Genomic DNA, 17,424 nt, shown 5'->3' on the forward strand with positions numbered 1-17,424 from the left:
TTTCGGTGTTGGGCTCTAAGCGATACATTTAGCATACTGGTAATGACTATTAAATCTTTGCTATCACCTATCCTCTACCTCTCAGGTTTTACATTTAATAGATTTTGAAGATATTTATTATTACTGCAGTTCTTTGTACTTGGCGCTTTGATCTGGAGGCGCTTTGATCTGGATCATTGTGCAGCATACTTAAAAGATTAAGTGGCCTTGCAATTAGGATATTTTTAATTGTGGTATTTTTAGTCTATGACTCAAGCTACATTTGAATGAGTGTCTATTCTAAGAGCCTGTACTTTGATTACATTTGAACACGTTAATGAATAGTTGCAGTTACAGTCATAAAAGCAATCTGTGCGCATATCCAGTATTCTGTAGCGTTGTTATTGCCTACAGCAACAAGTTTCTTATCATGGTAAACACTCGTGACTTCAAAAAGAAAATATTTCTAGAAGTGATTGATTGGCTCTTTTGAAATTTATTCGCCTTTCTGAGAGTGTTGAAGTTTTGTTGGTTGCTTTAAAAAAGTACCATTCTGCAGGATATTTAAACGAGTGCTGATTAAGCTGGAAGTAAACTCCCTAGTATTTTTTAACAGTCATCCTTCTTTAAAGTTCCAGTTGTACAAATGTTCTTTCATATTTTCATAAATTGTAGTTGCATTATGATTTGGAAGATTCTTGGAGGTATTCCAGTTCCCCTGCTGTACTTAGAGGAGTCTCCTTCGTGATAGCCCCTGCAGACAGTGTAGAGCCTCTCAGGGATACTTCCAGTATTCCTTCTCTCCCAGCGTCAGAGATTCTCAGTAGGAAGTTGTTCCTGGTAATAAAAGGAAATAAAAAAATTGAGTTAACACTGATTATATAGTTTGATGGTAATAATATTAGAAGAAAACACGAAATTCCTGTAAGATTTAGGTGACTGAAAAATTTTAAACATTGGTCTTTTGTTGTATTGTATGAGATGCTTGTTTTAGTAACAAGTATTATGGAAATGTATACTTCTCTCTCCTTTCCAGGTTGATTCCTCAGAGATAATTGCTGATAAAACTTGGGTGTGTATCCTTTGCTAGATTTGCTGTGCTTGTATAAACACATGTTTATTAGTGCCTGCATTTTATAACCACTTTAGGTCTTTGCTGTCTTTTGCTAAGGGCTTTGCCTTGTAAGAATTTATTGAGTGCCTGACGTTATATTTATTAGTAATCACACCTACTGGATGGTCACATCTACTATTGAACTCATTTCCTTATTGCTTTTGTAAAAGGTTGTTGTAGTCATCTTTTGGAACACAGTATCTGCCAAAATAAGAGCCGTATTTTAACTGAGAAGTATCCAGCAGATGTCTGTGTATTTAACATGGAAGATTATTTATGGTTAAGATGAGTAAATGCTTAAAGATCAGGAAAAGGACTTAGTAAAATGTCAACTACAGTTCTATATCTCACATTTCCCGGTTAGTCTAAAAATCAAAGGTGATATGTTGAAAGAGAAAAGAACACATTAATGATAAGTATAGCATCTGAGTGGGAGGACTTCTAGTAAGATAAAAGTCTGATAGTTTTAGTAATCCTAGGAATTATTTATTTTAACACATAGTAGTTAAAGCATGGATCCTGAAGCCATAATACCTGGCTTTAAATCCCAGCTGCTTGTCACACTAGCTGTATGACCCTTAGGCAAGTTGCTTATCCTTGTGTCTGTTTCTTTATCTATTAAAAGGATTGGTATGAATATCAAATGGGTTAATATTTATAAAGTGCTTAGAGCATTGCCTGGTTCATAGTGCTAGGTAACTGCTTGATGTTATGCTGTTATTATATTTATTTTAAAGGATTTACACAGAATGAAAAGTAGGTTTAAAAAATGGCAGTGAAATACTTTGATTGTCCTAGAAAGCTAAAGACCAGTTAGCCTCAAAAAAGGCACAGAACTATTAGAAAATATAGGTCAGTTAGTATTTTCTTATTCTGTGGAAAATAAAACTAGAACATAACTTTAATTGAATTGTTAAAAAATAGGTTCGGTGTCAATTTCTAGATTTTCTGTTAGTTTGGCTTTCTGTGTTTCTTTCAGTTACAAGATTTTATAATTGAGATGGTATGATATAGAGAAAGGCTTTTGGAATAAGGCATTTGAAATCTCATTTCCATCACTTTCTGGGTAACTTCGGGTAGTGTATCAGTTATCTGTTGCTGTGTGACAACTCCAAAACTTAATTGCTTCAAAAACGATTTATTATTTCTCATGATTTTGTGGACTGACTGTACTCAGTTGAGGGGTTCTTCTGTTTTACGTGGAACATTTTGTTTACCAGCATTTTTGATCTCGGAACAGAACAACAATGCTGAAATCTGTTTTTAGAACATTTTATTTAAATGAGCTAATGTGTTAAAAGTTATTTCTGTGATGCCTGGCCATTGTTAAAACTCAGGAAATGGTGTTGATTTTTATTTAATAGTCAAAACAATTCAGCTGTCCCAAATGTAAAGTGGCTAGCATGTAAAAAAAGTCTCTTGGTCGATACTTGTTTGGCTCATGTGTTTGAGTTAACAAAGCTATTCACAGCAGAACTCTGACAGCTTCCACTGGTTGATCAATTCAGTGAACAAATTAATGAGTGAATGCCTACTATATGCCAGACAATGTTCTCAGTGCTGGGAATATAGCATTGAAAGAATTAAAGTTCTTTCCCTCATGGGTTTTATATTTAGTGGGGGAGGGGAAAACAGCTAATAAGCAAACATATATATCAGTTGGTGGCAAGTGCTATAGAGAACACTAAAGCAGGATAAAGGAGGAGAGGTAAGTATATGTGCTGGTGGGGGATTACCCTTCTGTTTAAGGTGGTCAGGGAAAGCCTTTCTAATAAGATCTTTGGGCAGAAACACAAAGTAAGAGTGAGGGGATCAAGTCCTGCTGTTCCCTCTGCCTGGAACCTTCTTCTAGATAAATGTAAAGGTTTTGAGGCAACAACTATGGTTAGAGACAGTAAGGAAGCCAGTGTAGGTGGATGAGAGCAAACAAATGAGATAATGGTGGGAAATACTAGATATAGCTTCGGGCTGAATCACGTATGACCTTGGAGGCCATTGTGAGGAACTTGACTTTACTGTGAGATGGGAAGAAGCTCTTGGGAGGTTTTGAGGAGAAGAGTGATGCGGTCTGACTTGTGTACTAAATGGATCACTCTGGCTGCTAAGTTGAGAGTAGATGGTAGAGGACGGGGCAGAAACAAGAACAGTTGGGGAGCGTGCAACGAGAGATGCTGGTGGCTTGGACTGGGGTTGTAGCAGTAAAGGTAAAGCAGAATGGTCAAATTCTGGATCTATTTTGCAGATAAAGTCAATGGGATTTGCCGATAAATGCAGGAAGTGAGAGAAAGAGGAGAGTCAAATTTGATTCTCGCACAAATTATGGGCCTGAGAAACTAGGAGGATAGAGTTGTCATTCCTGAGGTGGGGAAGGCTGGAGGAGGAGTGGGTTGGAGGGAATTATGAACATGTTTTGAACATGTTCGGTTTGAGATATCTAGTAGACACTCAGTAAGAGATGTTGAGTAGACAGTTGGATACGTAAGTCTGGAGTTGGGGAGAGAAGTCTGGGTTGGAGATACACATTTGGGTTTTAAGAATAGAGGTGGTATTTAACACTGTGTGATTGGATGAGATCACCTAAGGGAAATGAATGTAGTTAGAGAAGATAGGCATCCAAAGACTGAGCCTTGGGGCACCCCAGAATTTAAAGGTTGTGGAAATACGATGGAACTGGAAAGGAATCTGAGAAGGGACTGCAGGTGAGGTAAAGAGAGCAGAGTGGTGTCCTGGCAGTCAGTTGCATACTGTTTAAAGCAGGAGAGCACAATCAACTGTGTCAAATGCTGCAAGTCAAATAAATCAAGGATGTGGCAATGCAATGGCTGATGGTGACTTTGACAAGAGCTATTTTGGTGGAATGATGGGGAAATGAAAGCCTGATTAGAGTGAGTTCAAGAAAGGGGCAGAATTGGAGGCAGCTTTTCTTAACAGTGCTTTCAAGAAGGACTGGTGTAAGGGGGCATAGAGAAACGGGTGATGGCTGAAGGAGAGTATATAAACAAGAAAGTTTTTTCTTTTTCTTTTTTTTTTTCAAAATGGGAGATATGGGATATCATTTTATATATATATATATATATAGAGAGAGAGAGAGAGAGAGAGAGAGAGAGAGAAGGAGGGAGAGGGAGAGAGAGGTTGGTGATGAGAGAGTGGGAAATTGGTGGAGTGATGTACTTCAGTAAGTGAGCATGGGTGCCTTAGATAGAAGCACTGACAGATGCAAGTGGGCTAGTAGATGTGGTGGCGAGAATGTGGAAGTTTCTTTCAAATCCCCCCCTGCCCCCAGTAAAGTTGGATGCAAGGACAGGAGTCAGGAGTGAGGATGAGGGAGGAGGTGATGGTTTGAGAAGAGAGGAGGTGTGAATTAGGACAGTGGGAGTATGAATAAATTAAGAGAATGTATATAATGTTTTACATTTTACATAGATTCTTTTACTTAGTCCTTTGGATACTTTTCAGAGCACGCTACATCAGTAAAACCTCATTTTAAAAATGAAAATACTAAGGCTCAGGTAAATTACTTGCTATTAGAGGGATTGCTAGGTGTCTGTTGAGTGTTTAAAATCTAGCTCTATTTAGATGATTTGCATTATTTGAAGTCAGTGCTTCCTTACCAGACTCCCAAGATTTGTCCTCCCAGAACATTCTGCAGAGATTTTTAAGTACCACTATAGCAAAACATTCTTATGAATGTTTTTACCCCAGAATTTACCCATGACCTGTGGTTGACCCCCAAATGAGAGATCACATGTTGTGCCATTCCATTTGTATGACATGTCCAGAACAGGCAGATCTAAAGAGACAAAAAAGACAAAAAAGAGACAAAAAAAAGAGAGATCTAAAGTGACAAAGTAGATTTGTGGTAGCCTAGAGATGGAGGAGTTTGGGAGAAATGGGGAGTGACTGGTAATGGATATAGGGTTTCTTTTGTTGGTGATGAAAATGTTCTAAAATTGATTGCAGTAATGGTTGCATAATTCTGTGAATATACTAAAAATCATTGATTGTACCATTTGAATGGGTGAATTGTATGGTATGTGAATTATGTCTTAATAAAACTGTTATTAGAAGAAATGCCTTCTGCATCACCTACCTCAAGAGAAGACTGTTCTAATTTTATTATTTTTATCTTTATTGAGTTTACCATTTATTTACCTTTTCCAAGTTTGTGCTGCATTTCTCTGGTATCTTCTTATTGTCAAAAGCAGAGAGAAGCATGTAGCTATACACTTGTATGTAGAGGAGTATCATCAAGAGAAGCCTGGATAGCTGTACCTTTCATTTTTACTGAGTGACATTTCTGACAGAATCATCAGAATCTGGCCCTTAGTTTTGTCATTTCAGAAATTATTTGATCAGTGTCCTAGACTTGACCAGACCTGGGTTCTGTCACTAGATTCTCAAGAAACTGAAATATATCAGCATTATGCTAGTTGATTAACTTTAATGAGAAACGTTAGGCAGACTAAATAATCAAGTTGGCCTAAGCATTATATTCTCTGTATTTGAAAAAATAAGTTAGGAGTCATATTACGATCACTGTTTTCTTGATGGCCATGAAATCATCACATGAGTTCATAGTTTAATGGCATTTGCAGGGATAACCCAGGGCATCTTTCTCTTATAAGAATATAATTGTTCCTAGAACTTGACATATTGAGTTCCTGAACTGAGACATCCCTTTTCCTAACACGGCTGGGTTTCTCTGCCAATAATTGAATTTTCAGCTTAAAAAAGTAAATAAAAATGAAATAAAGTAATGCCATTAATAGTTATCTTCTTTTCTGAGTGACGGTATTTCACTGTGTTCTTAATTGAACCATCTACTGCTAACATTCTTTTTGAGTTCTCTAGCAAAAGACCCACAAACCATTCAGAGTTCAGTTTACCCACTTAAAAAAAATTTTTTTTTAGCTTCCCCACTTTACCTGTATGTTATATCAGTGTTTCAAGGTTTTAAAAAAGTAAAAAAGGATTTGGTCTTAATGAATATTGATAAATTTTATTAAAGTCATATAGCAAAAAAAGGAAACATGGCATTTTATATGTAGATTGCCTTTGTTACCATATAACCTAAATTTTTGAGTTGGTTTGTGGATTTGACACTTGCCTTCTAATTGTGAGTTATTATTTATAGAGTGGTGAACAACAGGTTTAGTTATACTCTCGGTCCAGTGGACATGTTTAATGTGTGCCTTGCCTGTCTACAAAAGTACAAATGATATCTGTTCCCTGCTATATCCTTAGCACCACCACATTATAGGTGCTCAGAGGGGAGTTAAGTTAGATGAGAAAAGAAGTAGAAGAATTTCCTTTAGGTGTAGAACAAAAGATTTATTTTTAAGAGTGGTCCATAAATCAGAATTTCTGCTGTGGTCATTTATATACAAAAGTATATTTAGCCCAGAGGAATAATTTGAGAGCCAATTAAGATACAACCAGAAAACTAAGCATTATTCATTACTGACAGATGGATATATTATTCTTTAGTGCATAATTTGATTTTAAAAGTTTATTGTATTGTAAGACTGGCCAGCAGAGCTCTGACAGCTCTGGCAGTTTTCATCTAGACTGTAAATGCTTAACGGTATTGCTTTCCCACCTTTTTACATGTGATGATACATATAGAAAATATAATGTTTTATGGCATGCCACGGTAAACTGGAGAGAATTTAGGCACATTTGACTCAGACTTGGTAAAGGAATTTATTACATTTTCTTTATGATATGTAGTATTATAAAATAAAATACAAAAGCTTTTGGGAAGATAGTTGTGGCAGCCTTGGAATTGTGCCATTCGGATCCACTTCAAGAGAACCTCCTGTGAAGAGCGGTTAACTGACAGCTTCCAGCTGTTGTGCCTTTAGGTAATGCATCAGTGCTCAGAGAGGCCCCTTTGCTGCTGGGCTGCTCTCAGCCAGTGACCAAACACAGTGGGGGTCCTAGAGCTGCGCTGTTCTAGTTTGTTGGGGAACTAGCCTAGCAGATAATTTTTGCCTGGGAACTCCCCATTGACCCTGCCAAGATTTTCTCTTAACAGCACTCCTGTTGGAGGTTCTTTCCACCCAATTCTTCCTTTGCACCTCTTTCACAGGTGTCAGAACTGCTCAAGGTCTGAGGCTCTCTTCACCTATTCCTTCTTCCTCTCCCTGTGTATCTTTCAGAGACATTTTCCCCAAGAAATTTCTTGCATATCTTATCTGCTTCTCAGAGGATTTAAACTGATGCAATAATACATAATGAATTTGTATAAAACTTGCAGTTAAAATTCTTTCATTTTTTAAAATGAGAAAGTTGAGTTTGCTTCCATAAATACAACTTTTGAATCGTAGATTTTTATTTGAAGTGGTTTTATACAATTCCTAGTCAAGAGTTTGAAAAGATAACTCTATATTCTTGTCACTGTCAACTAGAAACTTGGCTCATTCATTAAATGGTAACAAATGGCAGAAGGAATTCATCACTCTTTGTCTAGTTGACAGAAACTCTTCTTAATTGTTAACCAGATTTCAAATAATTTTGGTCTCTTCAAGTTGAATATCCTAGATACTATCATTTTGTTAATTTTCTTTCATTACCAAATGCAGTGTTGAAGTTTTCTACAGTAGCCAATTTCAAGTCCCATGAATTTTTTATATTAATTATTTCAAAATAATCATAAAGCTCTTATACGCAGCTATAGCTCAGTCTTATTAATAAGTCTTTAGGATTCAAATTAGTACATGATTAAGTATCACTAGTGAATCTCATTTACTCCATACTTTTGAAACAGGCTGCCTTTTGCTTTGAACCTTTTAAAGTACAGATTAGTATATACCCTTTATAAACTCTTGTGTCCATTTCTCTTTCTTTCTGCCTAGACTTCTATTCTTTGAGGCCTAGTTCAAACCCACATTTCACACTGATGCTTTCTTTCCTTTGTGTGAATCAACCTGTGTTGGCATGACTTATCCGAGAAATGTTTACTGAGTGCATATTCTCTGCTACGTTCTGCGTATAAAATAGTGAACAAAAAAGGATAATATCTCTATATTGTGAATATATAAGATTGATAATTTAGTGTAACCTATTTTTTTATCTTTCTACAATACAGTTTAGCATTTGATTATAGCTGAATATAACTCATGTTTGTACATCTACACACTTACTGAGTTAAGTATTTCGTCAAAAGAATGAAGACCTTTTATAACTATGTTTTAAGGTTCTTTTATGCCTCGTAACATCTCCCCATGACACTTACTTGTTTTTCACAAGTACTTGTGCATTAAGAGTCTACTGAATCTTAAGTATTAATTATAGCAGAGGTGTTTAGGAGTAGAGAGTCACTGGACAGATCTCAAATCTATGGTAGAAAACAATTTGTTTATTATCCTTTGAACTTATTCTGATCAGAAGAGTTGAAGGGAGGAGATGGAATAGTTTTCCCATTGGGTTTAACTACTTGAGTCTAGTGCTTTGGTTCTCAACTTTGGCCATGTGTTGGAATCACCTGGGGAGCTTTAAAAACTACTGATGCCTACCTCCCATCCCCAGAGTTTCTGATTTAATTGGTATGGGGTGTGGCCAGGACAAAGGGATTGTAATGTGCAGCCAAGATTGAGAACCACCGCATTAGGAGAGAGTGACAATCAGCACTCTCAGTTAAAAAAAATTAGCAGAAGGCTTATTTTTTTTAACTGTATAAAATATACACTGAGAGATCCTGGGAACAGTGCCATCCCAATAGTAATGAGGACCCATAGCTCATTGAGGGAGTTCTGACTGGTCAAGTCTGGGAAAATTAGAGCATCAAAATAAGTAATTATAGTAATGGATTATAACCCATTGAATAAAATAGGAATCCATTATACTTACGTAGGTAAATAAATGAATAAATTGAAATTGGATTATTTGTACAGTCTCAAATTGAAACTCCACAAAATACTTCATTACAGAGGGGAAAGGAGAAACTTGATAGTGGAGAAATCTAGCAGATACCATGTTAAGTAGTCAAAGTGAATATTATCAGTAGTGGAGCAAATCAAAATTTTGTACCACCTGATAGCATATAATGAGAAAAAAACCCCATCACTTTTTAAACATTTCTCCCAAAGATCTATAACGCTCGCCTAATTACAAGAAAACATCAGAGAGACCCATACTGAGGGACATTTAACAAATAACTGGCCTGTAATATCTTATGCCAGGGTCATAGCAATCAAGGAAAAACTTGAGGGACTATTCCACATTGGAAAAGACTGAAAGAGATATGACAACTAAATGCAGTGCATGATTCAGAATTGGATTCTTTTTCATAAAGGACGTTATCAGTGTAATTGGCCAATCTCGCAGTCCAAGGCTTAGATGGTGGAGATGTATCAGTATTTGTTTCCTGATTTTGATGATTGTATTGTGATTATGTAGGAGAATATTCTTGTTTGTAGGAAATACGAAGCATGCCATTATTTGGCAAATTACTCTCAAGTGGGTTAGGAGAAAGTATTTATTGTACTGTTCTTATAACTTCTCTGTAAGTTTGAGACTGTGCAGGATAACTATGATTGTATGACTTTGGATTTAGAGAACTCTTAGAATGTTAATTTTCTTATGGAAAAGTCATGTGAAGTAGCAAGATAATTTATCGGGGAATTGTATCTTTCATGAAATAATTTTCCAAATAATCAAAGCTCTTCAAGTGCTAAAATGCTTTTTTAACTGTTTTGATGTATCCTGTACTTTTCTTCCTTTTAAGGCTGAATATATTGAACTTGGTTTTATCTGTTTTGGATAACAAATAGCCCAGTTTTTATTATTATCTTCTGAAGTAATACCCACGTCTAGATCCATGGTTAGCCTTTGGGGTTTTGTTTTGTTTGGTTTGGGTCTTATATTCCGGTGTCTGGCTTTAAGTTCTGTTGGTGTCATGGTGCATGTATTTTTAATTTGTCAGTTCTCTTTCTAGTGTGTTATTTCTAATCTCCTGTAGTCTCAAAAACAAGATCTATGCTTTTCCTTTTTTTACTGTCATGTTAGTAAAACTCGAATTAAGTATAGATATTTTATCATAGCAATGTTGTACTCATAGCACCCCTTGAAGTTTAATTCAGGATTATGGCTAGGTTTCAACAAGTTCTGAAAAATGAAGACTTACTATAAATAGTAGATGATTTCGCTCTCATTTTACAGACTTCTCTTAGAATATCAGATGAATCGGATAATTTTAAAAGAAAACTGCTCTGATTGATTGATTGATTATTATTATTTTTTTAAATTTCAGAGCTCCAGAGATTATATTGGGGTTGCCATTTTGTGAAGCCATAGACATGTGGTCACTGGGATGCGTGATTGCAGAATTATTCCTTGGATGGCCTCTCTACCCAGGAGCCTTGGAGTATGACCAGGTAGGTAATAGAACTGTCGTGATAACCCAGTAGAATTGGTAGAATGTAAAGAAAAATAATAGACTTACAGGAATGCATTTTCCCAGGTATACAATACATGTGAGACTCTTTTTAGAATAAATTGGCAAAACCTGGGATCTAACGGAATTTAAATTCAGGATCTCAAAACAGAACTTGATTTTTAAAGTGTTTTCATAAACAAGGGTATAATCCACAGGCCTGAAAACCTTTTGGGAGAATTTTTTTGGTACCATTTTTATATTATAGATATATAAAGGGCTGGACTGTGTCCATTTAAATGATAGTGCTTTGCTTGGGTGACAGACATCACTTGGGTGATGACGGCTGAAATGTCAGCCTCTCCCAAGGAATAAAAGTCATCATAGCTGCTGGTCTTGAACCAACAACCTTTACTGGTGGTCTTAAGTACCTCAGTCACCCTAACCCTCTTTAGTATTTTTAGCTGTTTTTGGTGGTGCTAAAAGTCTAGCTTAACATTATTGAAATGACTCTCAGTAGAATCCAGCAAATCACCTCATTACACACTTTTCATGGTAGTTTTCAGGTGTGTTCATTAGTCTCTCTAAGCTACTAGATAATGTTGTTTGCTATTTACTTGGTTTTTAATATCAAGATTCTTTTTTGGGTAATTGTTACCTTCTTCACTATTATTTGAAAGTTTCATAGCATCTCCCTTATTAGAGAGATATATACTCAACTCATATTTTAGTAGAAAATGTTAGTCAGAATTAACAGTGGTTACATATATTTTGTCTGGCTTGTATTTTTATTTAAATGATATACTATTTAACTTTTAAACATGAAAAAAATAGAAAACAGAACATTTTAAAGCACACATAACTTGTAGCAAAATGCCTGATTTTAGCTTTCTATATAAAAGGGGATATGAGAGGTAATTTAGTGACTTAAATGTTGCTGAGATGACCCTAAAAGTCATTTAATATTAATTATTAGGTTAGATGTTATCATTAACTTTAATCTTATCCTCTTCCAATGACTTTCTACCCATAAAATTTCTTTTAGGCCAGGTTTTTTTTAAATATTCTCTACTTTCCCCCTCCATGTTCAGCATACCTCTTAAAAGACCACTTCCATAAAAATTTCCGTACATTCTAGCTTCCTTCATCTTTTTACCCAATCATTAACTTCGATGCAGGTGCCAAACTGTTACTAGTTTTGAAAGAGTTAGTGATCTAGTTGGAGAGTCCCATAATCCCTTAGCTGCTGAAGTACTGAGGTACCTGTCAAATTCTAGAAATATACCTTTGGCTTTGTGGACCACAATTTATGACATGCATAGTACTCTGGAGCAGGACACCATCTAGTGGCAATATAAAGGTCAGTTTGCTATTGTACTCTGGATTTGGACTTTACAGTTATAGTGTTGGACAACTAATGTTGATACTGAAAAGGACCCTACAGATTATCTAGTTACTACCCCTTCACATTTATAAAGGAGAAAACTGAGGCCTGGAAAAATGAAATGACTTGTCAAACGTTACAATGGTAATTTAACACAAAGTCCTGACCAAAGCTCAGTTTTTCTAAAATCTATAACAGATTTTTTTTTTTTAAACTGGGAGGTGTTATCTGATCCAGATCAACAATATTTTCAGAATGTATATTACTTTAATTCCAAAAGGGTACAGTAATTGAAAAAAGTTATTAGCATACAGCATAAATAGCCACACAGTTATCAATTCAGTGTTTTAAAAGGTATTTTCCAAGATATATGAATGCAAACGAATAGGAGTGATGTGTTTTTTGGTTCCAGTCTTGGACTTCATACTCATTTTCAAATATGATGCTTGCTGTATAGGTTTTGATAAATGTCTGTTTTCAAGATAAGGGCTATCCCTTTATTCCTAATTTTAAGGTTTTTTTAAAATCCTAAATTGGTTTTGGACTCTGAAATGCTTTTGTGCATCTATTAAAATATTCACGAGTGGGGTTTTTTGGGGTTGTTTTTTTACTTTAGTCTATTTATGTGGTTGAATTTCATAAAATTTCCTCAACTCCCTGGATTATGATCAACTAATTAGGATGTGAAAGGGCATGCCTCTGTCTGTTATCTGTTTCCTATTCCGGGCATCAGCTGCCATGATATACTTGGATACCCAATTGGGGTGTTGTTGCTATTTTATTTTTTTAACTTATTTTTTGCCTTACAGTGGCAGTACAGTGGGCAATAGTAGTAACATTACTAATTAGTACTTATCGAGCTCTTTTGTGTGCCTGGAACTGTCAACACTTTAACTCATTTAATGTTCACAACAACCCTATGAAGTTTTATAGATGAGAAAGCTGAGGTGTGGGGAAGTTTAATAAGCTTGCCCAATAGTCTAACACGGGCAGTCTGAATTTAGAAGCTATGCTATTAGCAGTAGACCACCTCTACACTACTTCATGGATAATGATACTTTCAAGACACTAAAAGAGTCCAGCTGAACCCTGCCCTAGTCTGCCCTAGCTCCCTGGCACTGGCCCTCTTCCAGACTCCACCTCTACCCTACTACCACTGTCAATCTGCTATTGCTTGAAGAGGGTTTTCACAGTCTGTATATTAGTTATTCAGATTCATCAACCTCCATTGTTACTCTGTCTCCAAATTTGAGTTCTAGGGAAGGAGCCAGCAGCCTATGCTAGTTTATCGTTTTGTCCTGTGATAACTTTTTATTTTTAATCAGTCATCAATTTTATACACATCAGTGTATACATGTCAATCCCAATTGCCCAATTCAGCACATCCCCACCCCACCGCGGCTTTCCCCCCTTGGTGTCCATACGTTTGTTCTCTACATCTGTGTCTCAACTTCTGCCCTGCAAACCGGTTAATCTGTACCATTTTTCTAAGTTCCACATACATGCGTTAATGTACGATATTTGTTTTTCTCTTTCTGACTTACTTCACTCTGTATGACAGTCTCTAGATCCATCCACATCTCAACAAATGACTCAATTTCATTCCTTTTTATGGCTGAGTAATATTCCATTGTATATATGTACCACATCTTCTTTATCCATTCGTCTGTCGATGGGCATTTAGGTTGCTTCCAGGACCTGGCTATTGTAAATAGTGCTGCAATGAACATTGGGGTGCATGTATCTTTTTGAATTACAGTTTTCTCTGGGTATATGCCCAGTAGTGGGATTGCTGGATCATATGGTAATTCTATTTTTAGTTTTTTAAGGAACCTCCATATTGTTCTCCATAGTGGCTGTATCAATTTACATTCCCACCAACAGTGCAAGAGGGTTCCCTTTTCTCCACACCCTCTCCAGCATTTGTTGTTTGTAGATTTTCTGATGATGCCCATTCTAACTGGTGTGAGGTGATACCTCATTGTAGTTTTGATTTGCATTTCTCTAATGATAAGTGATGTTGAGTGTCCTTTCATGTGTCTGATGGCAATCTGTATATCTTCTTTGGAGAAATGTCTATTTAGGTCTTCTGCCCATTTTTGGACTGGGTTCTTTGTTTTTTTAATATTGAGCTGCATGAGCTGTTTATATATTTTGGAGATTAATCCTTTGTCCGTTGATTCGTTTGCAAATATTTTCTCCCATTCTGAGGGTTGTCTTTTCGTCTTGTTTATGGTTTCCTTTGCTGTGCAAAAGCTTTGAAGTTTCATTAGGTCCCATTTGTTTATTTTTGTTTTTATTTCCATTACTCTAGGAGGTGGATCAAAAAAGGTCTTGCTGTGATTTATGTCAAAGAGTGTTCTTCCTATGTTTTCCTCTAAGAGTTTTATAGTGTCCGATCTTACATTTAGTTCTCGAATCCATTTTGAGTTTATTTTTGTGTATGGTGTTAGGGAGTATTCTAATTTCATTCTTTTACATGTAGCTGTCCAGTTTTCCCAGCACCACTTATTGAAGAAACTGTCTTTTCTCCATTGTATATCTTTGCCTCCTTTGTCATAGATTAGTTGACCATAGGTGCGTGCGTTTATCTCTGGGCTTTCGATCTTGTTCCATTGATTTATGTTTCTGTTTTTGTGCCAGTACCATATTGTCTTGATTACCGTAGCTTTGTAGCATGGTCTGAAGTCAGGGAATCTTGATTCCTCCAGCTCCGTTTTTTCCCCTCAAAACTGCTTTGGCTATTCGGGGTCTTTTGTGTCTCCATACAAATTTTAAGATGATTTGTTCTAGTTCCGTAAAAAATGCCATTGGTAATTTGATAGGGATTGCATTGAATCTGTAGATTGCTTTGGGTAGTATAGTCATTTTCACAATATTGATTCTTCCAATCCAAGAACATCCATATGTTGGTATCATCTTTAATTTCTTTCATCAGTGTCTTATAGTTTTCTGCATACAGGTCTTTTGTCTCCCTAGGTAGGTTTATTTCTAGGTATTTTATTCTTTTTGTTGCAATGGTAAATGGGAGTGTTTCCATAATTTCTCTTTCAGATTTTTCATCATTAGTGTATAGGAATGCAAGAGATTTCTGTGCATTAATTTTGTGTCCTGCAACTTTACCAAATTCATTGATTAGCTCTAGTAGTTTTCTGGTGGCATTTTTAGGATTCTCTATGTATAGTATCATGTCATCTGCAAACAGTGACAGTTTTACTTCTTCTTTTCCAATTTGTATTCCTTTTATTTCTTTTTCTTCTCTGATTGCCGTGGCTAGGACTTCCAAAACTATGTTGAATAATAGTGGTGAGAGTGGACATCCTTGTCTCGTTCCTGATCTTAGAGGAAATGCTTTCAGTTTTTCACTGTTGAGAATGATGTTTGCTGTGGGTTTGTTGTATATGGCCTTTATTATGTTGAGTTAGGTTCCTTCTGTGTCCACTTTCTGGAGAGTTTTTATCATAAATGGGTGTTGAATTTTGTCAAAGGCTTTTTCTGCATCTATTGAGATGATCATACGGTTTTTATTCTTCAATTTGTTAATATTGTGTATCCCATTGATTGATTTGTGTATACTGAAGAATCCTTGCATCCCTGGGATAAATCCCACTTGATCATGGTGTATGATCCTTTTAATGTGTTGTTGGATTCTGTTTGCTAGTATTTTGTTGAGGATTTTTGCATCTATATTCATCAGTGATATTGGTCTGTAATTTTCTTTTTTTGTAGTATCTTTGTCTGGTTTTGGTATCAGGGTGATGGTGGCCTCATAGAATGAGTTTGGGAGTGTTCCTTCCTCTGCAGTTTTTTGGAAGAGTTTGAGAAGGATGGGTGTTAGCTCTTCTCTAAACGTTTGATAGAATTCACCTGTGAAGCCATCTGGTCCTGGATTTCTGTTTGTTGGAAGATTTTTAATCACAGTTTCAATTTCATTACTTGTGATTGGTCTGTTCATATTTTCTGTTTCTTCCTGGTTCCGTCTTGGAAGGTTATACCTTTCTAAGAATTTCTCCATTTCTTCCAGGTTGTCCATTTTATTGGCATAGAGTTGCTTGTAGTAGTCTCTTAGGATGCTTTGTATTTCTGTGGTGTCTGTTGTAACTTCTCCTTTTTCATTTCTAATTTTATTGATTTGAGTCTTCTCCCTCTTTTTCTTGATGAGTCTGGCTAATGGCTTATCAATTTTGTTTATTTTCTCAAAGAACCAGCTTTTAGTTTTATTGATCTTTGCTATTGTTTTCTTTGTTTCTATTTCATTTATTTCCGCTCTGATCTTTATGATTTCTTTCCTTCTGCTAACTTTGGGTTTTGTTTGTTCTTCTTTCTCTTGTTCCTTTAGGTGTAAGGTTAGATTGTTTACTTGAGATTGTTCTTGTTTCTTGAGGTAGGCTTGTATAGCTATAAACTTCCCTCTTAGAACTGCTTTTGCTGCATCCCATAGGTTTTGGCTCGTCGTGCTTTCATTGTCATTTGTCTCTAGGTATTTTTTGATTTCCTCTTTGATTTCTTCAGTGATCTCTTGGTTATTTAGTAACGTATTGTTTAGCCTCCATGTGTTTGTGTTTTTTACGTATTTTTCCATGTAATTCATTTCTAATCTCATAGCATTGTGGTCAGAAAAGATGCTTGATATGATTTCAACTTTCTTAAATTTACTGAGGCTTGATTTGTGACCCAAGATGTGATCTATCCTGGAGAATGTTCTGTGCGCACTTGAGAAGAAAGTGTAATCTGCTGTTTTTGGATGGAATGTCCTATAAATATCAATTAAATCTACTGTCTCATTAGTGCTTTATGTATTTGATTTGACTTATATTTGCTGGGAAATATCAGTAACATTCTAGGAAATAAAATAATATTTTTATGGATGAATGGACAGTATTTACTTGGTAAATGTTGTTTGCTCTTGAAAAATGTTTGTTAGAGTTTAGGTAGAATCTTATCCAGAACAGCTGAAAGCCTGAATTTATATTCAAATTTTATTATACTTGGTAATATCAAATTATATCTTATGTAAGAAGAATAAAGCTCACTCCAGGGGTGGGGGTGGGAATCTTCAAAGAATTCTATTTTGTCAAGCTATTCAGGTCTCAAAGAGACCTTCTCAAGTTGACTCAAGGAAGAGTTCATTTATTTATGTGTGGACTGTCCAAAAATCCAAGAATGAGCTTTATTATGACTCGATTTTGTGAAGTCTGGAGTTGAAGGTGCTTTTAGATTCAAGGCAACACTTAGAGAAATTAATAGGCTTTTGTAGAATTTCACTCTGGGGCTCGATCTTAAGTGTAACTTAGCTGCTCTTTAAGTGCTTTTATCTGTTCTGATTCTAACTTGCTACTCAGAATTTCTGCTCATTCTTAACTCTGGTTATGTTAACATGGTCATCAAACTCTAGCTCTGCCTTATAACTCTTCAGCTCATCCTCCAACAGTATCTGGAATTTCTTAGTTTGCGTTTCCGACACTGTAAATCTGATTTGCTTAGCTTAATTCTAGTTGAGTTCACAAGGCAAATTTATGAATTAATTGCTTCTAGGTCAGGTCTGCACCCTTCATCCACTGGAGACAGGAG

General features: G+C 35.9%; 1 protein-coding gene across 1 annotated transcript in view; it reads left to right on the forward strand.

Moving 5' to 3' along the window:
* HIPK3 (homeodomain interacting protein kinase 3) overlaps positions 1 to 17,424 on the forward strand; it is a 94,496-nt gene that overhangs the window by 56,345 nt on the left and 20,727 nt on the right. The window contains exon 3 of the mRNA XM_059931357.1: positions 10,347 to 10,470. Coding sequence (XP_059787340.1) covers positions 10,347 to 10,470 — 124 coding nt within the window. The remainder of the gene's footprint in view (positions 1 to 10,346; positions 10,471 to 17,424) is intronic.

The sequence above is a fragment of the Balaenoptera ricei genome, chromosome 8 (assembly GCF_028023285.1).
Source record: "Balaenoptera ricei isolate mBalRic1 chromosome 8, mBalRic1.hap2, whole genome shotgun sequence".
Classification (NCBI taxonomy): Eukaryota; Metazoa; Chordata; class Mammalia; order Artiodactyla; family Balaenopteridae; genus Balaenoptera; species Balaenoptera ricei.